Source organism: Balaenoptera borealis, assembly GCF_965194805.1.
Source record: "Balaenoptera borealis genome assembly, chromosome: 5".
Lineage (NCBI taxonomy): Eukaryota > Metazoa > Chordata > Mammalia > Artiodactyla > Balaenopteridae > Balaenoptera > Balaenoptera borealis.
The window spans coordinates 83,734,790-83,762,704 of record NC_138862.1 but is presented as its reverse complement, the minus strand read 5'-3'; the positions used below and the strand labels follow the sequence as shown (position 1 = coordinate 83,762,704).

Genomic DNA, 27,915 nt, shown 5'->3' with positions numbered 1-27,915 from the left:
TCTTTGGGCTGGAACTCGCCGTCTTTCTCTAAGGAGGAAAATAATATATGATGGTGCCTTTACCAGAACCGGCGCCCATGCTCCCCAGGTAGCGGGACAGGGCTGGGCAGTGCGGGCCAGCGCGTCCCGGCCCGGGGTGAGAGTCTAGGACAGCCTCAACCCCTCCCCGGCCCCGCCCACAACCTTGCGAACTCCGCCCCCGGAACCGCGTGCGTCGCCACCGCCCTTGCTGGTGACGTCCGGGCCAAACGGGTCGGGCGGGCTCTGCCGAGCAGTGTGCTTCCGCGGGCTCCGGGGTCGCTGGGGCCTCGTGGCGGGGCGGCTTAACGGGGCTTGGCCCGCTGCCTCCCCTTCCCCGTGCCCTCTTGCGGCGCCCGGCGGGGCCTGCGCTTCAGCCAGAGACCCGGAAAAAGGGTGAGTGTTGGCGGGAGCGGGATGGGACCGCCGGGCGCGCGCTCCGTTCTCCCGGGCATTGTCTGGGCGGGGGCGGCGCGGGCACGTGCACGCCCTTCCCCCACCCCGCCGGACGCGCCGGCACCCTGGTTGAGGGGGGGGGAGGGAGGGGGCGGGTGACTGACGAGGGGAGAGGATCCGAAGGAGGAGGCTGGGTCCGGGGTGAGTGTGTGTGCCGGGGTAGTCTCCGCAGCGGGAACCCGGAATTTGGGTGTGTGAGGGGTGTCCTTTTTTAAGGGGCAACGCGCTCTCTGAGGGGATGGGGGTCGCCTGGGCCCCACTGGCGGGAGCTTTTAGCCTGTTAAACCTGGTGGCCTGCGATGGGATTGGAGACGAGATTTGGCCCCAGCACCGGCAAGTTGTGGATTTATCAGCAAGAATCGTGGAGTCTTTCTCCAACCTGTCGGCTTCCCTACCGTCTCCTTCCACCGTGAAGGATGAGTAGGACTTAGAAAGGTTGGAGGATACTCTAGAGATGGTGCCCGGGTTAAAGCACCAGAGGTGTGAGACAGTGCTGGGTGGGAGTGAAAGGCTGCTTTGGTGGGTTGCGGCCAGATTGCAGAAGACAATGAGGTTTATCTCATAACCTTTTTTTTTTCTATTGTGAATGTAATTATGTTGAAAAATAGAAAGTAGAGGGAAAATATCACCAGTAATTCTACAGCCCTGACACCTCATTCTTAGAATTTTGATATTTGTTTGCTACTGTTTTCTCCTAAGCTTGTAACAGTTGCAGAGTTGTAACTACAATTTTCCATTCCCTTTTCTCCTTAACATGTAAGAATGTAATATTATGTAGTATTCAGCAATATAATTTCCTCTTTCTTAAAAAGCAAGTAGTAGGTATTCATCATAGAAAAATTTAAAAATACAAGAAAAATGAGGAAAAGAACCCATAGTTTTACTGTCTAGAGATATTATCATGGAGTGTATATTTTTGGTTTTGTATGTTCTTTCAAAGATAGGAGCAGGTGAAGCCGTTCTTAGGAACTGAGTTTTTATGAGAACCCTTTTGAAGGCTGTAAGAAGGAAAGTAGCATAATCTGCTGGGCGGAGGAAGAGGGCAAGAGCGGAAGCTAGAAGATCGGTTAGTTTACAGTACCTTGGACTAGGTCCATGATTGTGGAGATGGAGAAGAGTAGAAAGATTAACAAATATTTTGGAGGTAGAATGAACAAGACTTGGAAATGGATTGGTGAGAGAAAGGGAGAACTCTTTGCTTTCTGATACTTGTTTTGAGCAACTTCGAGTAGATGGCAGCATTCGCTGAGAAGAATGGAAGAGAGAAATTTGAGGTGGGAGAAATCATGAGTTCTGTTTTGGGTGTATTAAATTTGAAATGTATATTAGATATGAAGTTGGTATGTTGAGGAAGCAGTTGGATGTACAGGTTTGGAGCTTCCAGAAGAGAACCTAGAGCTGGAGATAAAAATTTGGGAGTACTCAGTATATAGATGATATTCAAAGTTATAGGACTACCTGAGATCACTTAGGGAGAGAGTGTAGATAGAGAAGTGAAAATTGAGTGAGCCTCAGGCACTGTAACGCTTGGAGATCTTATGGGGGAAAAAGATTGAGCACAGGACAGAAGAAACAGTCAGCGAGGTAGGAGAAAAAGCAGGAGACTGGTGTCATGGGAACCACGAGAGAGAAGTTTCTGGATGATGGAGGCTTGGTCCGTCAGTGCTTCTGAGATGTTTAATGAGTTGCTCACTTGGATTTGGCAACGCAGAGGTTATTAGTTTGGTCATTGGTATTATTATCCAGAGTTGTAGAAGTAGTAGGAGGTAGAAACAGATGGGAGTAATTGAATGGGAGTGGGGAAGTGAAGACAATGAGTGTGGATTAGAAACAAGTGCCCCTTGTTAAAGACACCTTATTTTCATCTCCCCCCAAACTAAATTTAATAGATGAAAAATTGTGTCTTGTTTAATGTTTCATTCCTTGATTACTAGTATGTTTGAACATTTTTTCTCATTTATTGGCCATTTGTGAATTTCTGTTCCTGTCCTTTGTGCGTCTTTTTATTTGTGTTTGTCTTTTCCTGATTGACTTTCTAATTGTCAAGAATTATCTAGATACTAAAAATATGTAGCCTGATACAGAGCTTACAGAATTTTCCCCCTTATGTGTGTCACCATTCCCCACCCCCTGGGAATAAATGAGTTTATTACCTGTGCTCCATCAGGAAGGACATGGTTAATAATGGAAAAAGCATACTTACCATTTAACTCCTATGTATACTTTTTTTCAGGTGTAGTAAGATACACATAACGTAAAATTTACCACTGTAACCATTTTTAAGTGTACAGTCCAGTGGTATTAAATACATTTATATCATTGTGCAGCCATCACCACGATCCGTCTCCACAACTCTTTTCATCTTGTAAAACAGAAACTCTAAACTTCTCATTTTCCCTTATGCACAGCTATTGGCAATCACCATTCTGCTTTCTGTCTCTGTGATTTTGACTAGTTTGAGTACCTCATATAAGTGGATTCAGGCAGCAGTTGTCTTTTTGTGACTGGCTTATTTTACTTAGCATAATGTACTGAAGGTTCATCCATGTTGTAGCATATGTCTCAATTTCCTTCCTTTTTAAAGGCTGGATAATGTTCCAGTGTATGTATATATCACATTTTATTTTTTCATTCATCTGTTGATGAACAATTGAGTTGCTTCCATCTTTTGGCTCTTGTGAATAATGCTCCTAGGAATGTGGGTGCAGACATACCGGTTTGAGTCCCTGCTTTCAGTTCTTTGGGGGTATTTACACAGAAGTGGAATTTCTGGATCATACAGTAATTCTATTTTTAATTTTTTGAGGAAGCGCCACACTGTTTTCCGTAGTGGCTGCACCATTTTATATTCCCACCACCAATGCACGAGGGTTCCAGTTTCTTCACGTGCTTGCTAACACTTTTCTGCTTTTTGTTTTTTTTTTCTAAAGTAGCCATGCTAATGGCTGTGAGGTGATATCTCATTGTGTTTTTGATTTGCACTTCCCTAATATTAGTGATGTTGAATATCTTTTCATGTGCTTATTGACCATTTGTATATCTTTGGAGAAATGTCAATTCAAATCCTTTGCCCATTTTGAATCGAGTTCTAAGTTTTGTGTTTAGGTCTTTGATCTATTTTGAGTTAATTTTTGTACCTGGCATTAGTTAAGGGTCCAAATTCATTTTTTTGCACATAGATACCCAGTTTTCCTAGCACTATTTGTTGAAAAGACTGTTTTTTTTTTTAAATTTTTATTTATTATTTATGTATTATGTTTATTTTTGGCTGTGTTGGGTCTTCGTTTCTGTGTGAGGGCTTTCTCCAGTTGCGGCGAGTGGGAGCCACTCTTCATCGCGGTGCGCGGGCCTCTCACTATCGCGGCCTCTCTTGTTGCGGAGCACAGGCTCCAGACGCTCAGGCTCAGTAGTTGTGGCTCACGGGCCCAGTTGCTCCGCGGCATGTGGGATCTTCCCAGACCAGGGCTCGAACCCGTGTCCCCTGCATTGGCAGGCAGATTCTCAACCACTGCGCCACCAGGGAAGCCCGAAAAGACTGTTTTTTCACCATTAAGTGATCTTGGCACCCTTGTCAAAGATCATTTGAGCATATATGCAAGAGTTTATTTTTGGGCTATTTTATTCCATTGGTCTATATATCTGTATTTATGCCAGTACCATGCTGTTTTGATTACTGTAACTTCTAGTAAGTTTTGAAATCAGGAAGTGTGAGTCCTCCAGTTTTGTTCTTTTTCAAGATTGTTTTGGTTATTCAGGGTCCCTTGAGATTCCATATGAATTTTGGGATGGGTTTTTCTATTTCTGCAAAAAATGTCATTGAGATTTCAGTAGGTATTGCATTGACTTTGTAGATGGCTTCAGGTAGTATTGACTTTTTAACAGTATTAGGTCTTCCAGTCCATGAAAATGGGATGTGTTACCATTTATTTGTCTTTAATTGCTTTCAGCAATATTTTATAGTTTTCATTGTATGTATCTTTTACCTTCTTGGTTAGTTCCTAAATATTTTATTCTTTTTGATTCTATTATAAATGGAAATATTTTTGTAATTTCCTTTTCAGATTATTCATTGTGTATAGAAATGTAACTGATTTTTATGTGATGACTTGGTATCCTGCTACTTTGCTGAATTAATTTATTCTACCAGTTTTTTGGTGGAATCTTTAGGGTTTTCTACATATCCCCCCATATTAAAATTCCTTTATTCAATGGATACACTGTAATTTGCTATGGACTATTTCTAGTTTTTTATTATGAAGTTTTTTATTATATTCTAAATATATAGAAAGTGGAGAACTAATATTTAAGTTGTAGATCTGTTAAGTACAGCCCATGTATGATGTATATCACCAGTCTTGAGAGTATTTCCTTAGGATAGATTCCAAGAAATACTTGATCCTCCTCTTTTCTCATTCACTCATAGAGAATAGAATTCTTCATTGCCATCTCCTTAAATCGGCCCCCACCTCCTTGCTTTTAACTAAACCTGCCTCCCTTTCAGTCTGTTTTCTACACTGCCGCTGAATGGAGGGTGAGGGTCAGCATTGGTGCACTTTTCCCTCATAGAAAACAAGACTTATGAAGCAGATTGTTTCTATAGCATCTGTTCTGTGGGAGTTAGAAAAAAAATTTTTGAATGCTGGGGTGCACTTTATGGATGAATTGGAATTTATTTTGATTCTTGAAGGATGAATAGCATTTCAGTAAGCAGAGAGAAGTTAGGGATGAAATGTGAACCCGTTGGAAGGTAATTAGGAGAAGTTCAGGCATGTGAACTTTGACGACTGTAGGCAGGGAGAGGTAGAAGAACTAGTTCTCCTAACCAAGAATTGTTTATTCTGTTTATCTGAAGAGTGAGCTTGGAGTAAGTGTGGGGAGAGACCTGTTATGTGGTGGTAATGAAGGCTGGCGGTGACCAGAATGGCAAGGGGCAGGAGCTTCAACTTTATTCGTAATGTTTTTATTTACAGAGTTGTGGATATGTTGGTGATTGTTATTTTGTTTTTTTAAACTAATTTAGTTTATTTGAATGTATACTTATTCATTGAGACATAATTCACATAAGATAGAATTCACCATTTTTAAGTGTATAATTCAGTGTTTTTTTTAGTATATTCACAAGGTTGTACAACCATTACTACCATCTAATTCCATAACATTTTCATGATTCCAGAAAGAAAACCCATACATATTTGCAGTCAGTCCCAGTTCCCTCCTCCCCTCATCCCCTGGCAGCCACTTTCTGTGTCTATGGATTCACCTGTTTCTGGACATTTCATAGAAATATAATCATGTAACGTGGCCTTTTGTGTCTGGCTTCTTTCACTTAATTAGCATAATATATTCAAAGTTGATCTGTGTTGTAGCATGTGTTGGTACTTTATTCTTTTTTATTGCTTAATAATATGTTGTATGATTATATCACATTTTGTTTATCCAATCATCAATTGACATTTGAGTTGCTTCCATTTTTTTCACTATTGTGAATAATGTTGTTATGAACATTCACATACATACAAGTTTTTACGTGGACATATGTTTTTAGTTCTTTTGAAAGTATACCTAGGTGTGGAATTGCTAGGTCACATAGTAATTCTGTGTTTAACTTTTTGAGGAACTGCCAAACTGTTTTCCACAGCAGTTGCACCATTTTACATTTCCACCAACAATGTATGAGGGCTCCCATTGTGTATTCTTTTTTAATTTTTAAATTTATTTTATTTATTTATTTTTGGCTGCATTGGGTCTTCATTGCTGCACGCGGGCTTTCTCTAGTTGGGACGAGCGGGGGCTACTCTTCATTGTGGTACCTGGACTTCTCATCGTGGTGGCTTCTCTTGTTGCGGAGCAAGGGCTCTAGGCCTACAGGCTCGGTAGTTGTGGCTCGCGGTCTCGAGCACAGGCTCAGTAGTTGTGGCGCACTGGCTTAGTTGCTCCGCGGCATGTGGGAGCTTCCCGGACGAGGGCTCAAACCCGTGTGCCCTGCGTTGACAGGCGGATTCTTAACCACTACGCCACCAGGGAAGCCCACCATTGTGTATTCTTTATACATGTTTTGACAGTCTGTATTTAATAGCTGTGTGTGTATGTTTAAATTGCTTCATCGAGGCACAATTGGCATACCACAATCTGCACATATATTAAGTGTATAATTTGATAAGTTTTGACATATTTATGCATCTGTGAAAACATCACCACAATCAAGATAGTAAATATATGCATCATCCCCCCAATTTTTCTAATGCCCCTTTGTGATCCTTCTCTCTCCCTTCCCCATCATTGCCCCATACCACAACAACCACTGATCAGGTTTCTGTCACTATAGACTAGTTTGCGTTTTGTATAAATGTTACCATTGTAGTATATACTTTTTTCTTAAGCTAGCTTCTTTCACTCAGCATCATTTTGAAATTAATTCATGTTGCTGCATGTATTGGTTAATTCTTTTTTATTTCATTTTTTTAAGTTTATTTATTTATTTATTTATGGCTTCCTTGGGTCTTTGTTGCTGTGCACGGGCTTTCTCTAATTGCGTTGAGCGGGGGCTACTCTTCGCTGCGGGTCGTGGGCTTCTTATTGCGGTGGCTTCTCCTGTTGTGGAGCACGGGCTTCAGTAGTTGTGGCACATGGGCTCAGTAGTTGTGGCACGCAGGCTTCAGTAGTTGTGGCTCGCAGGCTCTAGAGCGCAGGCTCAGTAGTTGTGGCTCACGGGCTTTGTTACACTGCGGCATGTGGGATCTTCCCGCACCAGGGCTTGAACCCATCTCCCCTGCATTGGCAGGCAGATTCTTAACCACTTTGCCACCAGGGAAGTCCCTGGTTAATTCTTTTTTACTGAAGAGTATGTTCTATTGTATGGATATATCGCAATTTGTTTATCCATTCACCTACTAATGGACATTTGGGTTGTTTTTAGTTTTTGACTATTACAAATAACATTGCTGTGAACATTTGTGTTTTTGTATGGACATAGGCTTTTATTTCTCTTGGGTAATACGTAGGAGTGGAATGGCTGGGTCATATGGTAGGGAATTTTTAATTTTTTTTAAGAAACTGCCATGCTGTTTTCCAAAGTGGTTGTACCATTTTGCATTCCCACCACCAATGCATGAAAGTTCCAGTTGTTCCACATTCTCTGTAGTTGTGTCTTTTAAGCATATAGAGAAGTAAGAAGAAAACAAAAAGAGACATAAACTCTTTTGGCGTTTTCCTCCCCCAAATAATGCATGTACATGGTTAGAAAATTCAAACATTGTAGTCAGGAATAAAATGAAAAGCAAAACCACTACCCAGAGGCAACTGTTGTTAAATCAATTTTTATCCTTTCTTCCAGAAAAACCTACACAGGCATCTACCAGCATATTTTTAGGTTTCTCTGCTCTTTCCCCTAGTTTACACAGAAAGAATCAAAGTATACACACCATCTGCACCTTGGCTTTTTTTCACTTTACAATTTATTTTAGAGGTATTTCCGTATCAACACATTCTTTTTAATGGCTACATTGCAGAACATTTTTGCTATATGAAAACATGAATATGTTCCAGTGCAATTGATATAATAGGGAACTATTTTGAGTATAACGTGAATTTAAACATTTGCTCATGCGTGATTTCATCTGCAAGAAATGCTAGATGAATGCAGAAAACTGCACCTGCTGAATTGAGCCATGGCAAAAATACACAAGCCACACGCAGGCACACACCTCAGACATCCTCCAGCAACCTCAGTTTGCTGTGTTATGAGCCACACCCATCCACATCTGGTGTTACACTTTTCTGTTGATTTCAGATTAGCCTCCTTACCACTTCAAGGTAACTCAGCAAGCTGTAACTTTTCAATGCCCACTTCCACAAGCAAACTTGAGGTCTTTTTCAAGGCAAACTGCCAAGTTTATTGTAGCACTTAGGTATTTCTTAACCATTTAATGTGTAAAACTGTGCTGCCATTTTTACAATATTAGATGCCTTTTTTTATTTGATTCCCTTTTTTTCTTAATGTCACTGATAAAATTTTTGAGTGTTGGGCTCAAACCCATTTTTCCCATAAGCCTTGTGGTTTCTGTTATGCAATTTTATACAGCATGGTGATTTTTAGGAATGCATATGTCACATTATAGTGGAACTGATTTATTCCATAGTATGAATGTACATAATTTCTTTTAATTTGTATTGTTTTTAAAAATTATGAAATACATCATATGTATATTAAAGAGCATATATAATAAGGAGGTACGTTTTAAAGAATAATAATAGAGTAGCAAATACCTACTTAGCTATCACCCAGCTTAAGAAATAGATCAGTGGGACTTCCCTGGTGGCACAGTGGTTAACAATCCACCTGCCAATGCAGGGGACATGGGTTCGAGCCGTGGTCCGGGAAGATCCCACATGCTGCAGAGCAACTAAGCCCGTGTGTCGCAACGAAGAGTAGCCCCCGCTCTCCACAGCTAGAGAAAGCCTGCGCCCATCAACGAAGACGCAACACAGCCATAAATAAATAAATAAATAAATAAATAAATAAATAAAAAATACATAGGAGATCACTAATACTTTTGAACCTCCTTGTGTTCCTCTCGCTGATCATTTTATACCTTTTTTGAATATCTGAAATATTTGATTAAAAAATTAAATTTGAAAGTGTTAACAGTACGTGCCTCTGGTCTTCCTAATGTTGATTAGGAACTGGTCTTCCTAAGGTTGATTCCCCTCCTGCAAGTGTACACACAGCATGCACACGCATACTTGGGGAAGGATAATCTGTAAATAGATTTCTGTTTAAGGTTAATGTATAGTGGGTTTGTCATTGTTATTATTTATAATACCTTTATTGAGCTCTCATTCACATACTATAAAATTCACTCCTTTAAGCTCTTGCAGCTCAATATCAAAAAAACACACAACCCAATCCAAAAATGGGCAGAAGACCTAAACAGACATTTCTCCAAAGAAGATATACAGATTGCCAACAGACACATGAAAGGATGCTCAACATCACTAATCATTAGAGAAATGCAAATCCAAACTACAATGAGGTATCACCTCACACCAGTCAGAATGGCCATCATCAAAAAATCTACAAACACTAAATGCTGGAGAGGGTGTGGAGAAAAGGGAACCCTCTTGCACTGTTGGTGGGAATGTAAATTGATACAGCCAATATGGAGAACAGATGGAGGTTCCTTAAAAAACTGAAAATACAACTACCATATGACCCAGCAATCCCACTACTGGGCATATACCCTGAGAAAACCATAATTCAAAAAGAGACATGTACCACAATGTTCACTGCAGCTCTATTTACAATAGTCAGGACATGGAAGCAACCTAAGTGTCCATCGACAGATGAATGGATAAAGAAGATGTGGCACATATATACAATGGAATATTACTCAGCCATAAAAAGAAATGAAACTGAGTTATTTATAGTGAGGTGGATGGACCTAGAGTCTGTCATACAGAGTGAAGTAAGTCAAAAAGAGAAAAACAAATACCGTATGCTAACACATATATGTAGAATCTACAAAAAAAACAAGGTTCTGCAGAACCTAGGGGCAGGACAGGTATAAAGACAGAGATGTAGAGAGTGGACTTGAGGACACGGGGAGGGGGAAGGGTAAGCTGGGACGAAGTGAGAGAGTGGCATGGACATATATACACTACCAAATGTAAAATAGCTAGTGAGAAGCAGCTGCATAGCACATGGAGATCAGCTCAGTGCTTTGTGACCACCTAGAGGGGTGGGATAGGGAGGGTGGAAGGGAGACGCGAGAGGGAGGAGATATGGGGATATATGTATATGTATAGCTGATTCACTTTGTTATACAGCAGAAACTAACACACCATTGTAAAGCAATTATACTCCAATAAAGGTGTTAAAAAATAAAGAGAGTAAACAATGTAAAAAAACAATTCACTCCTTTAAAGTGTAATACTCGGGAGATTTTTTTGGTTTTTTTTTTTTAGTATATTTACAAAGTTGTGCAACCATCACTGTATCTAATTCCAGAAAAATTTCATCAATAGGTAGATTTTTGTAAATAGGTAGATTTTCTAGATTAGGCAGTGTTGCTAAAGAAAAACCAATTTTCTGAAAAATATCTTATGTTTTAAGGTACTTGTTTTCTTTCTAGAATCTCAGCTCTTGATAGAATGGCATGAGACTTATCCCCATAGGATTGACTGTCAGTTTGAAAGCTCCAGTGAAAAAAATCCCTGTTTAGTGAAGTGTGCAAAATTAGGCTTAATTTATATATTCTCAGTGACTGTGGCCAAGCGTTTGACACAATCTTGATCTGGTCCAGTTCCTTTCTTTCCTTTTCAGCCCTTATTTGTAGACAAGTCTTTTTTTTTCCCTCTTTTTGCTTCTCTTGGAAAGGAAACTTTTATGGCTTCACATCTGAAACAACAAGATTGTCATATGCGTCAGAATTATCACTTTAGATAATTCCAGTGATTTTTGTCTGAAAGTGGCTCCAAGGAAGTTACTGGAATGTTACATGGCCTACCTTCTGTCAACTTAAGAAGAATTTACCGTAAATACATCAAAACCTGTAAACTTCCCAGATAGCTCAGTCTGTCTACAAAGAGTATGTTTAAGAGGTCGGGTAAAGGAAGGGTAAACCTACCTAAAGCCAGATCTCCAGCTGTTGCACTAATGGATAGAAGCAGGGCATTCATAATTTAGAATAGCTGTTTGATCCTAAACTCTTTTTCTTGTTACTTTGTAAGACTGGAGACAGAATACTGTTCTGAATGGATCCTGGGACAGACCTTATATAACAACTTATGTAGTCTTAAGCAGTTTTATTTATAATAGGAAAGTAGGTGTTTTTGGCCTGGAAATATATAATACTTAAATAATGAAACAGTTTTTTTGAGCTCAGCTGTCTAACTGTCCCATTTTGCTCACCTCTTTACATGTCACACTGGGGATGGCCACATCAACCTAGTGGATCACATCAGTTTGATGCAAATGACCAACCTCTATCAGCTTCCCACCATTCTGGTCCAGTGTAAAATTGTGGCTATTTTTATTTAAAAGACCTATTTTTTCCCATACCAGGTGAGTTGAAGAAACAGTGATTGTGTTGGCCGACACAGGGCTCAAACCTGTGTCCCCTGGATTGGCAGGCGGATTCTTAGCCACTGCGCCACCAGGGAAGTCCCAGCATACAGTATTTGTTTTTCTCTTTCTGACTTACTTCACTCTGTGTGACAGACTCTAGCTCCATGCACCTCACTACAAATAACTCAATTTCATTTCTTTTTATGGCTGAGTAATATTCCATTGTATATATGTGCCACATCTTCTTTATCCATTCATCTGTCAGTGGACACTTAGGTTGCTTCCATGTCCTGGCTATTGTAAATAGTGCTGCAGTGAACATTGTACATGTCTCTTTTTGAATTATGGTTTTCTCAGGGTATATGCCCAGTAGTGGGATTGCTGGGTCATATGGTAGTTCTATTTTTAGTTTTTTAAGGAACCTCCATACTGTTCTCCATAATGGCTGTATCAATTTACATTCCCACCAACAGTGCAAGAGGGTTCTCTTTTCTCCACACCCTCGCCAGCATTTATTGTTTGTAAATTTTTTGATGATGGCCATTTTCTGACCAGTGAGAGGTGACACCTCATTGTAGTTTCAATTTGCATTTCTCTAATGATTAGTGATATTGAGCATCTTTTCATGTGTTTGTTGGCAATCTGTGTATCTTCTTTGGAGAAATGTCTATTTAGGTCTTCTGCCCATTTTTGGGTTGGGTTGTTTGTTTTTCTGGTATTGAGCTGCATGAGCTGCTTGTACATTTTGGAGATTAATCCTTTGTCAGTTGCTTAGTGGGGAAATATTGTCTCCCATTCTGAGGGTTGTCTTTTTGTCTTGTTTATGGTTTCCTTTGCTGTGCAAAAGCTTTTAAGTTTCATTAGGTCTCATTTGTTTGTTTTTATTTCCATTTCTCTAGGAGGTAGGTCAAAAAGGATGTTTCTGTGATTTATGTCATAGAGCGTTCTGCCTATGTTTTCCTCTAAGAGTTTTATAGTGTCTGGCCTTACATTTAAGTCTTTAATCCATTTTGAGTTTATTTTTGTGTACGATGTTAGGGAGTGTTCTAATTTCATTCTTTTACGTGTAGCTGTCCAGTTTTCCCAGCACCACTTATTGAAGAGGCTGTCTTTTCTCCATTGTGTATTCTTGCCTCCTTTATGAAAGATAAGGTGACCATATGTGCGTGGGTTTATCTTTGGGCTTTCTATCCTGTTCCATTGATCTATATTTCTGTTTTTGTGCCAGTACCATATTGTCTTGATTACTGTAGCTTTGTAGTATAGTCTGAAGTCAGGGAGCCTGATTCCACCAGCTCCGTTTTTCTTTCTCAAGATTGTTTTGGCTATTCGGGGTCTTTTGTGTTTCCATACAAACTGTGCAGTTTTTTGTTCTAGTTCTCTGAAAAATGCCATTGGTAGTTTGTTAGGGGTTACATTGAATCTGTAGATTACTTTGGGTAGTATAGTCATTTTCACAATGTTGATTCTTTCAATCCAAGAACGTAGTATCTCTCTCCATCAGTTTGTATCATCTTTAATTTTTTTCATCAGTGTCCTATAGTTTTCCGCATACAGGTCTTTTGTCTCCTAAGGTAGGTTTATTCCTAGATATTTTATTCTTTTTGCTGCAATGGTAAATGGGAGTGTTTCCTTAATTTCTCTTTCAGATTTTTCATCATTAGTGTACAGGAATGCAAGAGATTTCTGTGCATTAATTTTGTATCCTGCTACTCTACCAAATTCATTGATTAGCTCTAGTAGTTTTCTGGTAGCATCGTTAGGATTCTCTATGTATAGTATCATGTCATCTGCAAACGGTGACAGTTTTACTTCTTTTCCTATTTGGATTCTTCTTATTTCTTTTTCTTCTCTGATTGCTGTGGCTAAAACTTCCAAAACTATGTTGAATAATAGTGGTGAGAGTGGGCAACCTTGTCTTGTTCCTGATCTTAGAAGAAATGGTTTCAGTTTTTCACCACTGAGGACGATGTTGGCTGTGGGTTTGTCATATATGGCCTTTATTATGTTCAGGTAGGTTCCCTCTATGCCTACTTTCTGGAGAGATTTTATCATAAATGGGTATTGAATTTTGTCAAAAGCTTTTTCTGCATCTATTGAGATGATCATATGGTTTTTCTTCTTCAATTTGTTAATATGGTGTATCACGTTGATTGATTTACATATACTGAAGAATCCTTGCATTCCTGGGATAAATCCCACTTCATCGTGGTGTATGATACTTTTAATGTGCTGTTGGATTTTGTTTGCTAGTATTTTGTTGAGGATTTTTGCATCTATATTCATCAGAGATATTGGCCTGTAGTTTTTTTGTGACATCTTTGTCTGGTTTTGGTATCAGGGTGATGGTGGCCTCATAGAATGAGTTTGGGAGTGTTCCTCCCTCTGCTGTATTTTGGAAGAGTTTGAGAAGGACAGGTGTTAGCCCTTCTCTGAATGTTTGATAGAATTCACCTGTGAAGCCATCTGGTCCTCGACTTTTGTTTGTTGGAAGATTTTTAATCACAGTTTCAATTTCAGTGCTTGTGATTGGTCTGTTTATATTTTCTATTTTTTCCTGGTTCAGTCTCAGAAGGTTGTGCTTTTCTAAGAATTTGTCCATTTCTTCCAGGTTGTCCATTTTATTGGCATAGAGTTGCTTGTAGTAATCTCTCATGATCCTTTGTAATTCTGCAGTGTCAGTTTACTTCTTTTTCATTTTTAATTCTGTTGATTTGCATCTTCTCCCTTTTTTTCTTGATGAGTCTGGCTAATGGTTTATCAATTTTGTTTATCTTCTCAAAGAACCAACTTTTAGTTTTATTGATCTTTGCTGTTGTTTCTTTCATTTCTTTTTCATTTATTTCTGATCTGATCTTTATGATTTCTTTCCTTCTGCTAACTTTGGGGGTTTTTTTGTTCTTCTTTCTCTAACTGCTTTAGGTGTAAGGTTAGGTTGTTTATTTGAGATGTTTCTTGTTTCTTGAGGTAGGGTTGTATTGCTATAAACTTCCCTCTTAGAACTGCTTTTGCTGCATCGCATAGGTTTTGGGTCGTCGTGTTTTCATTGTCATTTGTTTCTAGGTATTTTTTGATTTCCTCTTTGATTTCTTCAGTGATCTCTTGGTTATTTAGTAGCGTATTATTTAGCCTTCATGTGTTTGTATATTTTACTGTTTTTTTCCTGTAATTGATATCTAGTCTCACAGCGATTTGGTCGGAAAAGATACTTGATACGATTTCAGTTTTCTTAAATTTACCAGGGCTTGATTTGTGACCGAAGATATGGTCTGTCCTGGAAAATGTTCCGTGAGCACTTGAGAAGAAAGTGTATTCTGTTGTTTGTGGATGGAATGTCCTATAAATATCAATTAAGTCCATCTTGTTTAATGTGTCATTTAAAGCTTGTGTTTCCTTATTTATTTTCATTTTGGATGATCTGTCCATTGGTGAAAGTGGGTTGTTAAAGTCCCCTACTATTATTGTGTTACTGTCGATTTCCCCTTTTACGACTGTTAGCATTTGCCTTAGATATTGAGGTACTCCTATGTTGGGTGCATAAATATTTACAATTGTTATATTTTCTTCGTGGATTGATCCCTTGATCATTATGTAGTGTCCTTCTTTGTCTCTTATACTAGTCTTTATTTTAAAGTCTATTTTGTCTGATATGAGAATTGCTACTCCAGATTTCTTTTGATTTCTATTTGCATGGAATATCTTTTTCCATCCCCTCACTTTCAATCTGTATGTGTCCCTAGCTAGGTCTGAAGTGGGTCTCTTGTAGACAGCATGTGTATGGGTCTTGTTTTTGTATCCATTCAGCCAGCCTGTGTCTTTTGGTTGGAACGTTTAATCCATTTACATTTAAGGAAATTATTGATATGTGTGTTCCTATTACCGTTTTCTAATTGTTTTTGGTTTGTTTTTGTAGGTCTTTTCCTTCTCATGTGTTTCCTGCCTAGAGAAGTTCCTTTAGCATTTGTTGTAAAGCTGGTTTGGTGGTGCTGAATTCTCTTAACTTTTGGTTATCTGTAAAGGTTTTAATTTCTCCATCAGGTCTGAATGAGATCCTCGCTGGGTAGGGTAATCTTGGTTGTAGGTTTTTCCCATTCAGCACTTTAAATATGTCCTGCCACTCCCTTCTCACTTGCAGAGTTTCTGCTGAAAAATCAGCTGTGAACCTTATGGGGATTCCCGTGTATGTTATTTGTTGCTTTTCCCTTACTGCTTTTAATATTTTTTCTTTGTATTTAATTTTTGATAGTTTGATTAATATGTGTCTCGGTGTGTTTCTCTTTGGGTGTATCCTGTATGGTACTCTCTGTGTTTCCTGGACTTGATTGACTATTTCCTTTCCTATGTTAGGGAAGTTTTCAACTGTAATCTCTTCAAATATTTTCTCGACCCTTTCTTTTTCTCTTCTTCTTCTGGGACCCCTATAATTCGAATGTTGGTGCGTTTAATGTTGTCCCAGAGGTCTCTGAGACTGTCCTCACTTCTTTTCATTCTTTTTTCTTTATTCTGCTCCCTGGCAGTTATTTCCACCATTTTATCTTCCAGCTCACTTATCTGTTCTTTTGCCCCAGTTATTCTGATATTGATTCTTTCTAGAGTATTTTTAATTTCGGTAATCATGTTGCTCATCACTGTTTGCTCTTTAGTTCTTCTAGATCCTTGTTGAATGTTTCTTGTATTTTCTCCGTTCTGTCTCCGAGATTTTGGATCATCTTTACTATCATTACTTTGAATTCTTTTTCAGGTAGGTCGCCTATTTCGTCTTCATGTATTTGGTCTTGTAGGTTTTTACCTTGCTTCTTCGTCTGTAATGTATTTTTTTGTCGTTTTATGTTTTTTTTTGTTTTTTTGATGGGTGGTGCTGTATTCCTGTCTTACTGGTTGTTTGGCCTGAGATGTGCAGCACTGGAGTTTGCAGGCAGTTGGATAGAGCCTGGTCTTGGTGCTGAGGTGAGGACCTCTGGGAGGGCTCACTCCAATTGATATTTTCTGGGGTCTGAGGTTCTCTGTTAGTACAGCGGTTTGGACTTGGAACTCCCACCACAGGAGCTCAGGCCCGACCTCCAGACTGAGAACCAAGATCCCACAAGCTTCGTGGCATGGTTAAAAAAAAAAAAAGGGAAGAGAGAAAGAAGAAAAGGAGCAGTACAATATCAAAGAATAATAAACAAAATAAAATTAGAAAGATAAAAAATGTATTAGTAGAAATAAAACTATAATTGAGACAACTACAACAAGGTAAAAGAAAACCACAACAGAAAAAAAGAAAAAAAAAGGAGGAGAAAAGTCAAAAGGAGGGATCACTAACAAAATATAAAGAATAAAATAAAATTAGAAAAGTAAAAGATTTATTAGGAAAAATATAAAATATAAAAGAGTCAAGAACAATGAATCAACAAGGTAAAACAGAAGCCCAATCTAAAAGAGGAAAAAAGAAAAGAAAACAGAAAAAAAAAAAGAAAAAAGCCTTGGCTTTGGGTGTGGAGTTTAGGTGGGGGTGGAACTTAGACAGGGGCAGGGTTTAGAGTGGCGGGGGACCTAGGCCAGTGAGGGCGGTGACATTTGAGCATGGGGCGGGGCCTAGACGGGGCACTGTTCAAGCCTGGGTCTGGTTCTCTGCTCAGGACCTGCGCAGAAGGGGAGAGGCAGCACGTGGAAAGGAGGGCCTCTGGAATGTGGAGTTCCCCGAAGTTTGGAGATAGGGCGCTGGGTGAGGCTGTGTGGGTGGCGTTTAGGCCCCACAAATTGGAGGGGGACCGAGTGTAGAGGTGGGGCCCTGGGTGTGGGTGTGGGGCAGGGCTTGGGTTCTGCACAGCAGGAGGGAGGCTCTGAGGACAGAGGATTAGGCCCAGGAGCCCAGCAGGCTTCCCGGTGCCTAAGTGGACAGGGAAAGCGCTGGCCCCGTTCCCTTCTGTTCCTCTGTGCCCCTCCCCCACCGTCTCCCCCAACGTCTGCCCCGTTGCCGCTGGCCCCCTAACCATGGGTCCCGCTAGGTGTAGGAACTCCTCCCCTCCCCCAGCCGCCCCTCAGGGGTGCCGGTCCCGGAGGTCCGGCCTTACCTTTGCTCCCCTTTCCCTCCCTCCCACTCCCTCAGGACCCGCACATCTGGAGGGGGCCTAGGTGGGCAGAGGATCAGGCCCAGGATCTCAACAGGTTCCTGAGGGTCCAAGTGGACAGGGGAAACCTGGCCACGCTTCCTTTTGATCCTCTGCCCTCCCAGTGCTTCCCCAATTTCCCCCTTCTGGCGTGGGATCCCTTCCCCTCCCCTAGCTGCCACTCTGGGGTGCCAGTTCCCTCCTGCCTCCCCTTCTCCTCCCCCTTCACTCCCCCCATGCCACACGTCCTACCCAGTTAGTGGGGGTTCCTCCTGTCCCCTTCGGTGTCTGTGGTCCCCCACTGGTGCCTGGTAGGTGCCCTAGTTGTGAGGAAACGGGCATTCCGCGTCCTCCTAGTACGCCATCTTGACTCCACCTCTCCTGATCTCTTTTTTTAAATTTATTTTATTGAAGTTTAGTTGATTTGCAAGTTGTGTTAATTTTTGCTGTACAGCGAGCAAAGTGATTGAGTTATACATATGTATACATTCTTCTTTTTCATATTCTCTTTCGTTATGGTTTATCACAGGATATTGAATATAGTTCGCTGTGCTATACAGTAGGACCTTGTTGTTTATCCAGACAGAAGTTTTAAGTTTCTCACCATTCTGAGTTAACATGATGAAATCTTGTGCCATCCTGGTTCTGTCCCACCTGGGATGTGACTCATCCCTTTGTCCTGTGTATTCTGCCCTTTAGTCACTTAGTAGCCATCTTGGTATCACATCAACTGTTGAGGTATCAGTGCTTGTGTTCAAGTCACCCTTATTTTACTTTATAATGGCACCAAAGTGAAAGAGTGGCTATGCTGGCAATTCAGATATGCCAAAGAGAAGCCGTAAAGTGCTTCCTTTAGGTGAAAAGATGAAAGTTAATAAGGAAAGAAAGAAGTTGTATGCTGAGGTTGCTAAGATCTGCCTTATGAACGAATCTTCCATCCATGAAATTGTCAAGAAGGAAAAAGAAATTCATGCTAGTTTTTTTTTTCACACCTCATATTGTGAAATTTATGGCTACGGTGTGTGAAGAGTACCTAGTTAAGATGGAAAAGGCATTAAATTTGTGGTGAAAGAGAAAAAGAGAAGACAGGGTTCACTACTCTTCTTTGTTTCAGGCATCCACTGGGGTCTTGGAACGTATCCCACACAGATAAGGGGGGACTGTGGTAGACTCGGTTTTGTGTATAAGACCTGGCTTAGAATAACTAGGATGGAGTTTTCTTTTTTTTTCTTTTTTAACATCTTTATTGGAGTATAATTGCTTTACAATGGTGTGTTAGTTTCTGCTTCATAACAAAGTGAATCAGCTATACATATACATATATCCCCATATCTTCTCCCTCTTGCGTCTCCCTCCCTCCCACCCTCCCTGTCCCACCCCTCTAGGTGTTCACAAAGCACCGAGCTGATCTCCCTGTGCTATGCGGCTGCTTCCCACTAGCTATCTATTTTATATTTGGTAGTGTATATATGTCCATGCCACTCTCTCACTTCGTCCCAGCTTACCCTTCCCCCTCCCCGTGTCCTCAAGTCCATTCTCTATGTCTGTGTCTTTATTCCTGTCCTGCCCCTAGGTTCTTCAGAAGCACTTTTTTTTTTTTTTTTTTTTAGATTCCTTATATATGTGTTAGCATACGGTATTTGTTTTTCCCTTTCTGACTTCACTCTGTATGACGGAGTCTAGGTCCATCCACCTCACTACAAATAACTCAGTTTCATTTAAGATGGAGTTTTTTGTTGGTACCAACTTAAATGAAAATCAGAACAAAATCTTCTCTTCTCGCTTTTAGATTTCCCTTGATCTGAGTCTTTCCTATAAATAGGCTACTTCAGATAGCTTGTATTGTGAAAAATAAGCATAATTTGGGGAAGAAGATTTTCAGTTATCAGTATCAATGGGAGATGACAGCTCTATGAGTAATCTTCAAACAGAGGAAAAAATTTAAATTGACACTGAAATATATATTTTGATTTTTTTGAAAGGACTTCTTCATGCCTAATGATTTTTGTCATTATAATATTAAAATGGTTATTCTTTCTCAGCATGCACATTGGGCAGTCTTTGAGAAGCCTGGATGGTGTTGGAGTAGAAGCTGCTGCTATTTTTAGTTTGCAAAGTATAATTCATGAAATGGATCATATGTATTTGGATTACTGAAAGTCAGTTGCATTTATATATTTCTAAAGGTCCAATGTTAGACCTATGCAGTTCAAATCACCTTGCTTCTGGATCTCCCCAATGCTTTATTTATTGCTGGTAATAAAACCTTCTAGTCACGATGCACAGTTCTTTTAATACCTTGCTGGACTGGATTTGTATCTGCTTATATTTGCAAATGAAAACTGGTCTCTCATTTTCCTCTGAGGATGCCTTTTGACCACATCTCCATAGGTTTAGATATATTGTTTCCTTTTTGCTGATAATTTTTAAATAGTCATTGAAATTTCCTTCTTTCATATCATAGTGAGTTTTTGTTAATAATTTCATATTTAATTTTATCAAAATCAGAGAATATAACTGTAACATATCCTAATTTTGCAGTAATTGAGACTTTCTTTATATAACTTATATAATTTAATTTAATGAATTTTTCTAGCTATTTAAAATATTTTTCGTTGGGTTCAGAGTTGTATGTATATATTAAATCTGGCTTGTAAATTGTACTATCTATATCATCTGTATTTTTATCTGTTGTCTTCTTGATCTTTTAAATTTCTGAGAGACATATGTTCAAATTCTCCTCTTATGATTGTGATTTTCTTAAATTCTTGTTTTTCTCGTTTGTTTTGTGTTTTGCATGTCTTGACATGATGCTGTTTGATTTATAGTTTATTACATATCTTTGCAATTGTGTCTTTTAATAGTAACATAATCTTTTTTGTATTAAATGGTTTTTGCCTTAAATTATTCTCTCTGCCGATAATCTTGCCATGTGTGCTTTTTGTTTGCATGTGTCTGTGTGTAATATCTTTGCATATCCCTTTATTTTAAACATTTAGCTATAATACCTTTGAAGGTATAGCAATATCAACAAATAGATTTGTAAGTATTATAGAAAGAATGATGAAAGCTAGTAGTTTGTTCCCTGTGGGTATTTATATTTTGGCATGTATTTTAGTTATCCCTTCATTTATTTTTTCAGCAAATAATTTATTGAGACCTTCCAAGAACTTTGGAGAGGGAATATGGGGAGAGCTGTGTTTGGTAGTATGATCAGGGAAGGCCTTCTCTGATAAGGTGGGCATTTGAGCTGGCGTCTGGAAAGCTAACCTGGGGGAAGAGCATTCCAGGCAGAAGGAACCATAAGTCCAAAAACCCTAAGGAATGATTGAGGTGTTTTTGAGGAATAGAAGGAAAACCAAGGCTTTCTTGGTGGTGCAGTAGTTAAGAATCCGCCTGCCAATGCAGGGGACATGGGTTCGAGCCCTGGTCTGGGAAGATCCCATATGCTGCAGAGCATCGAGGCGTGTGCGCCATAGCTACTGAGCCTGTGCTCTAGAGCCCGTGAGCCACAACTACTAAAGCCAGCACACCTAGAGCCCGTGCTCCACAATGAGAAGCCACCGCAATGAGAAGCCCGCGCACCGCAACGAAGAGTAACCCCTGCTCACAGCAGCTAGAGAAAGCCCACGCACAGCAACAGAGACCCAACACAGCCAAAAATAAATAAATGAAATAAATAAATTTAAAAAAGAATAAAAATAAAAAACATTTTAATAAAAAGAAAGAAAATCAGTGTGTCTGGATCTTAATGATTAAGGATGGAGAAGCAGGCAGGGCCCAATTCATGTAACATTTTGTAGGTCATGTTAGGGAGTATGATTTTATTCTAAGAGTTATTGGAAGCCACTGGAAGATTTCAAGCAGGAGAGGGCATGTTCAGATATGTTTGTATAGTCCTTTTCTGAGCTGAGCCACAGTTTACATTACAGTGAAATACACAGATTTTAAGTGTACAGTTGGAATGAGTTTTTAACAATTGCATGTACCCGTGTAACCCACACCTTTATTAAGATAAAAAATATTTCGGGGCTTCCCTGGTGGTTCAGTGGTTAAGAATCCACCTGCCACTGCAAGGGATATGGGTTCAAGCCCTGGCCCGGGAAGATCCCACATGCCATGGAGCAACTAAGCCTGTGCGCCACAACTACTGAGCCTGAGCTCTAGAACCTGCAAGCCACAACTACTGAGCCTGCGTGCCACAACTACTGAAGCCTGCGCTCCTAGAGCCCGTGCTCTGCAACAAGAGAAGCCCGCGCACCGCAACAAAGAGTAGCCCCTGCTCACCGCAACTAGAGAAAGCCCATGCACAACAACGAAGACCCAACACAGCCAAAAAAAAAAAAAAAATTCGGTGGGCCCTGGTGCAGACATGGCCAAGTCCAAGAACCATACCACGTACAACCAGTCCCTAAAATGGCACAGAAATGGCATCAAGAAACCTCAGTCACAATGATATGAATCTCTTAGCGGGGTGGGCCCCTAGTTCCTGAGAAATATGTGTTTTGTCACGAAGCACAAGAAGGGCCTAAAGAAGATCCAGGCCAACAACGCCAAGGCCATGAGTGCACATGCTGAGGCTATCAAGGCCCTCGTAAAGCCCAAGGAGGTCAAGCCCAAGATCTCAAAGGGCGGCAGCCACAAGCTCAGTCAGCTTGCCTACATTGCTCACCCCAAGTTTGGGAAACAGGCTCGTGCCTGTATCGCTAAGGGTCTAAAGCCTTAAGGCTCTGCCGGCCAAAGGCCAAGGCCAAGGCCGCAGCTGCAGGTACAGCTGCAGCTCCAACTCCAGTCCAGCTCAGGCTCCCAAAGCTGCCTAGGCCCCCACAAAGGCTCCAGAGTAGAGGCCTTTATCTACCAATGTGAGGACAGAAGGACTGGTGTGACCCCTGGGTTGCTGTCTGCATGGGACTGGTGTCCTCCTGTGCTATTTGTACAAATACACGGGGGAAAAAAAGATATAAAATATTTCTGTCACCCCAGAGTCTTTATTCCTCTTCTCAGTCAGTCTCCACTACCAGCACCCCAACTACTATTCTGTTTTCGTTCACCATAGATTAATTTGTGTGTTCTTGAACTTCATGTAAATAGGATCATTCAGTATGTGTTCCTATTATGTGTCTGGCTTCTTTTACTTACCATAATGAAGATTTATTCCTGTTGTTGGTTGTATCGGGAGTTCATTGGTTATACTACAATTTGCTTACCCATTCTCCTGTTTTGTTTTTTGTAGACATATTTGAAATGTCTATCTGGCTAATAGAGGAGAACGGATTCTCTCATTCACATGTTTAATAAAGGAGCACTAGTTGTCTTATTTACAGAGGGGAAAATATTTTGTTTGAAATGAAAACTACAGAAAGGACAGGGCTAAAGAATTATAAAGTTGTTATTAACATGTTAGGAGCATCTGTCTGTATGGAAGCAGATGGAAAATGATTGTACCTGCTGCTCCCCATCCCACCTCTTAAATCAGATAGGAAAAGTCATCTTGAGTGAAAGCACGAAATACAGTGGTTCTGATGAGATTCAAATGCCATGAGGATCACAGAATTTTATATTGAGAAGGTACCTCACTTAGTAAAGTTTCCAGGAACCTTATTTATCAGATTTTATTCCTTTACCCAAGAGTTGGCCATGTCTTGTATGATGTGGTGTTTGCAAGACAGGGTTCCAGGACTAGATGCTAGGTCTTCTCTAACATGAGAACTAAGAATTTCTAGTGACTCTATATTACATAATTTTTGTGTTTAAATTGTACAATTTTCCTTTAAAAATTATTTTTCTCTTCAAAGTATAGAGCATTAAAAAGTTTTGTTTGTTTTTGGTATTTAACCTTTTTCAAAAACTTAGACTTGTTTATGTTATTTGAATGGGTGTGATACAGGGTGGTTTTGCTTTCTTACATTGTATTACAATACATGGGGGGAGGGGAATGTGTATTTTTAAAGTTTAAATTGACAGTGTTTACTTTTTATAAGGAAGCTATTTCAATGAGAGAAAATTTTTAAATTAGAGGAATCAGCATTACATACATTTCTGTATTTGGATTTGGTCCCATGGTATGGAGAAAATCCTTTCTCACAGACAAATTATGAACAGTAACTGATTTTCTTTTTTAACAGTTTACCACAGTCAGTATTCTTTTCAATTTCATTTGATTCAAACCCTTAAGAGGATTAGTAGGACATTTTGTTTCAAAGTTGAACCTGACAATATCTAACAACTGTTCGTATTTCCTTTTCATAAATCTCAAAGACAGACAAGAAGAATCCAAAACTTACCATTACATGGATCATTTGTTACACATTCCACATACTTACTTATTACATAATGGTGAGAGCATGCCTTGGCAGATGTGCCTAGCCTTAGGTAGCATGTACTTGAATGTGGCATGTATGTCTTTTAGTATTGTTCTTGGTAGAACAGAAGCAGACCTCAATTACTAAAAATGTTCAGTACAGACCTAAATCTTCCTCAACATGTTTATCAGGAGGAGCTCAAACCTATGCCCAAAGATGACAGGAAAGGCTTTATTTACAGGGGCTGCATGAAAATGTGAATTACCTTGACAGCATAAGTTAATTCATTGGTGGTTTCTTCCTTACCCACCCCACCCCCTTGCACCTCCAAAATCTTCTCTTTTTTCCCTTCTGTTCTCTCAGTTTTAGAGCACAAGTCAAAAGAGAATTTTGCTTTATCCCTTAAGTGAGGGTAAAACAAAATACTGTTTTCTTCAAGAATCCCCAACCTTTTGGGGGAGGAGCCACCATTACTCCTGAGAGTACTTGGGGAGAGAGGGGGTGTGGGAAGAGAATATGGAGATTATGAAGTCCGCTGGATGGATGAGTGAAGGTGATGCTGGACTCACTCATTTTTACAGATAATCTAGTAAGACTCTTGGTAAACTGTAGAAGACAGGTGGTCACTGAGGAAATGGTATGGTGCAAAACAGATTGGATATCTGCTATGATGTATCTACTTCTGATACCAGGTTTATCTTGATAGTAGGAGGTTTTGTTGTTGTTCTTTTTCTATCTGCATTAAGGAAAAAGGAGTGAGGTTTACTGATTTTTTTTTTTTAACATTTTTAATTTTATTTATTTATTTATTTATTTATGGCTGTGCTGGGTCTTCGTTTCTGTGCGAGGGCTTTCTCTAGTTGCAGCGAGCGGGGGCCACTCTTCATCGCGGTGCGTGGGCCTCTCACTATCGCGGCCTCTCTTGTTGCAGAGCACAGGCTCCAGACACGCAGGCTCAGTAGTTGTGGCTCACGGGCCTAGCCACTCCGCGGCATGTGGGATCTTGCTGGACCAGGGCTCGAACCCATGTCCCCTGCATTGGCAGGCAGATTCTCAACCACTGTGCCACCAGGGAAGCCCAGGTTTATTGATTTTTAAGAAAGTATTATTTATGTAACTGCCCAAGATTTTTTCAGGTTGTCTATAACTAGTTGCCGACCAAATGGAGAAGGCTAAAAGAACAATACCCTACTCTCACTTTTTATAAGCTTTAAAAACAGAAAATAGTAGTTGGATTCAGGACTTCTCCAAAAATACTCATTTATATTCTAAATTAGAGCAGGTAGGTAATGATTGTGAACAAACATTAAATGGCTTGATTTAGGATGTTTATAAATGCTGGGGGGGACAGGTAGGACATTTTAAAGCTTAGGGCCATTATACAAAATAACAATTATAAGAAAAATGTTCTAGATCCAGGATTTACATATATATCATTACATAATGAGTCTCTCCCAGCTGAATCAAGTGAGTCTACCTCAGAGATGGGTGAAAGAACTGGACTAAGAGCTGAGAGGCTTTTAAATTGTTATTTCTGTTTTAACTTTGAGTGAGTAAAAAAATAATTATTTTTGAGTTATACTTTATTTTCATTAATTCTATTTTAAAACTGTGTATTACCTCAATAAATACATTTTGTGTATTTTTGCCTTTGGTTAGGTAAATAATCTCCATCAGTGGTAGAGGAGAGGTTTGGAAATTAGGGAGCTCTTCTTGTCTTTTCTGTCATAGATCAATCTTCTAAGGGGCAGCTCATCTAACCTCCCTGGACCTGTTTTCTTATCTGTCAGTAGACCCTCGCTGCCCAGTAAGGGACCCACTAGCCACAGGTTGTTATTGAGCCTTTGTAATGTGGCTAGTCCAAATTAAGGTGTACTCTAGGTGTAAAAGACTTAGTACAAAAGTAAGAATGTAGAATATCTTATTGCTAATTTGCTTATATTGATTATATCATTGGAATGATAGTATTTTGGGTACATTGGTTAAATAAAATGTATTATTAAAATTAATTTCACCCATTTCTTTTTCTTTTTTTAAATGTGGGCACTAGAAAATGTTTATTTCCATTTGTGGCTCACATTATGTTGCTTTTGGATAGCGCTGATCTGTACAGCATTTCCTAAACTGACTCATGAAATATTAATAAGTGCTTAATGAAACACAGTTTGGAAGAGGAGCGGTGTCCAGTGGAACTTTCTGCAGTGATAAAATGGTCTGCATCTCTGTTGTCCAATTTAGTAGCTACTGGCCCTGATGGCTATTGAGCACTTGAAATGTGGCTAGTGTTCTGAAATGTAGGAAAAGGAACTGAATTTTAAATATTATTTAATTTTAATTAACTTTAAGGAGCCACGTATGGCTAGTGGCTAATGTATTGGGACAGTGCAGATCTAAAGATTTATGGGACGGTTTTGTTTAGAGACTTGTATACCTAGGACTTGTTTACCATATTGCAAGCTTGTTAGTTTAATATAAGTCTATACAGTTTGTGTTTATTATGAATAATAATAAATGATCGTAACAATAATATTTATTAAGTACTTGTTATATAGCATGTACTATGTAAATACCAGAGAGAGGATTTGTATAATAAATTGTTTACTGAGTTATATTGCTCGTATTCTGTCATATATTTGATGCGTTGTGGTTTCCAGGATATTGTGGGCTTACCATGTTTTCATCAAAATCTGGTTTCTTTTCTTTCTATATGAGGTCCCTTCTGTGAAAGCCTGGCTCCTTTTGGAATGTCTGAACAATGTGCTGCCTTGTTAAAGGATTTTCTTTTGAAAGGGAAACGCATGCTTTGTAACAGATGATGATGATTTTTTTTCAGTGAACTTTTGAAGTTAGTTATGTTTTTAGCTTTAAAAGGGATGTGTGTGTATTTACACAGACTTATAAATATCAGTATTATGTAATATTTATTCCTTTTGTGTGTGTGTACACATATAAGTATTGATATCAAGCAGTGTTATTAATTAATGTATTATTGCTTCACAGTGAAGAACGAATGTCATCATGTCTGGAATCAAGCGAACAATCAAAGAAACTGACCCTGATTATGAGGATGTATCTGTGGCCCTTCCAAATAAGCGGCATAAAGCAATTGAGAATTCAGGTAGAAATTCACTTGCCTTAGGAAATTATTTCTTTGTTGACATATGCCTCCCTATAAGATTTATAGGAACTAAAATGAAATGCATGTCCACTATTGTGTATATTTTGAAGAGGTTTGTGAGAGGGATTAGCTAAGTGCTCTGTTTAATAGTAATATACCATGTGTGGCATAAAAGGCTGGAACATAATCAGGTAGACTGTGAAAGCGTCAGTAATGAGACAGGCTCTAAGTTTTAGCTATCATTGTATGTTAGGTGTAATCGTAAAGTCTTAGCAATGTGTGTACTACAATGTGGTATCATGTGAGATGATTATAGGTGGTACATGAATTAAGGTTTTTTATTTTAATAGTGTTCATGTCTATAGAAAAGATAATGGTCTTATCAGACTTGCAGTTTCATGGCTACTGCTTAGGATAAGGCTAACTTTTTTGTTTTTTAAATTTTAATTCTATTGGAGTATAGTTGATTTAAAATGTTGTGTTAGTTTCAGGTGTACAGCAAAGTGATTCAGTTATACACATATATATATTCATTCTTTTTTAGATTCTTTTCTCATATAGATTATCACAGAATGTCGAGTAGAGTTCCCTGTGCTATACAGTAGGTCCTTGTTGGTTATCTATCTTATGTATAGTAGTGGGTGTATCTTCATCCCAAGCTCCTTATTTGTCCCTCCCCCCAAGGGCTAACACTTTTTAAAAATACTATTTAATGGAGTTAATTAGATGTTTCACATGGTTCTCAGATGTGGTAGGTAACTTGAAGGTGGGATATGAATGATGGAAATTTGGGAAACACTGATCTTTGCACTTAGCTGGTGGTGGCTTAGTTAAGACTCAGAGGCATTAAATTACTTGCCCAAG

General features: G+C 39.4%; 1 protein-coding gene and 1 pseudogene across 10 annotated transcripts in view; both read left to right on the top strand.

Annotated features, from left to right (window-relative positions):
* Positions 1-222: 222 nt before the first annotated feature.
* YEATS2 (YEATS domain containing 2) overlaps positions 223-27,915 on the top strand; it is a 109,385-nt gene continuing 81,692 nt past the window's right edge. For 6 of the 9 annotated variants that reach the window (XM_082393866.1, XM_082393864.1, XM_082393863.1 and 3 more), the window contains exons 1-2: positions 224-414; positions 26,934-27,051. In XM_082393866.1, the coding sequence (XP_082249992.1) occupies positions 26,952-27,051 (100 nt within the window). In that variant the 5' untranslated portion in view covers positions 224-414; positions 26,934-26,951. Of the gene's footprint in view, positions 415-26,933; positions 27,052-27,915 lie in introns of all 9 variants that reach the window. The other 3 variants (XR_014245172.1, XM_082393868.1, XM_082393869.1) reach the window with 1 other exon arrangement.
* LOC309629762 (large ribosomal subunit protein eL29 pseudogene) lies at positions 17,308-24,711 on the top strand (annotated as a pseudogene). Its single transcript, XR_014249489.1, has 2 exons — positions 17,308-21,121; positions 21,787-24,711. The product of XR_014249489.1 is annotated as a large ribosomal subunit protein eL29 pseudogene (transcript).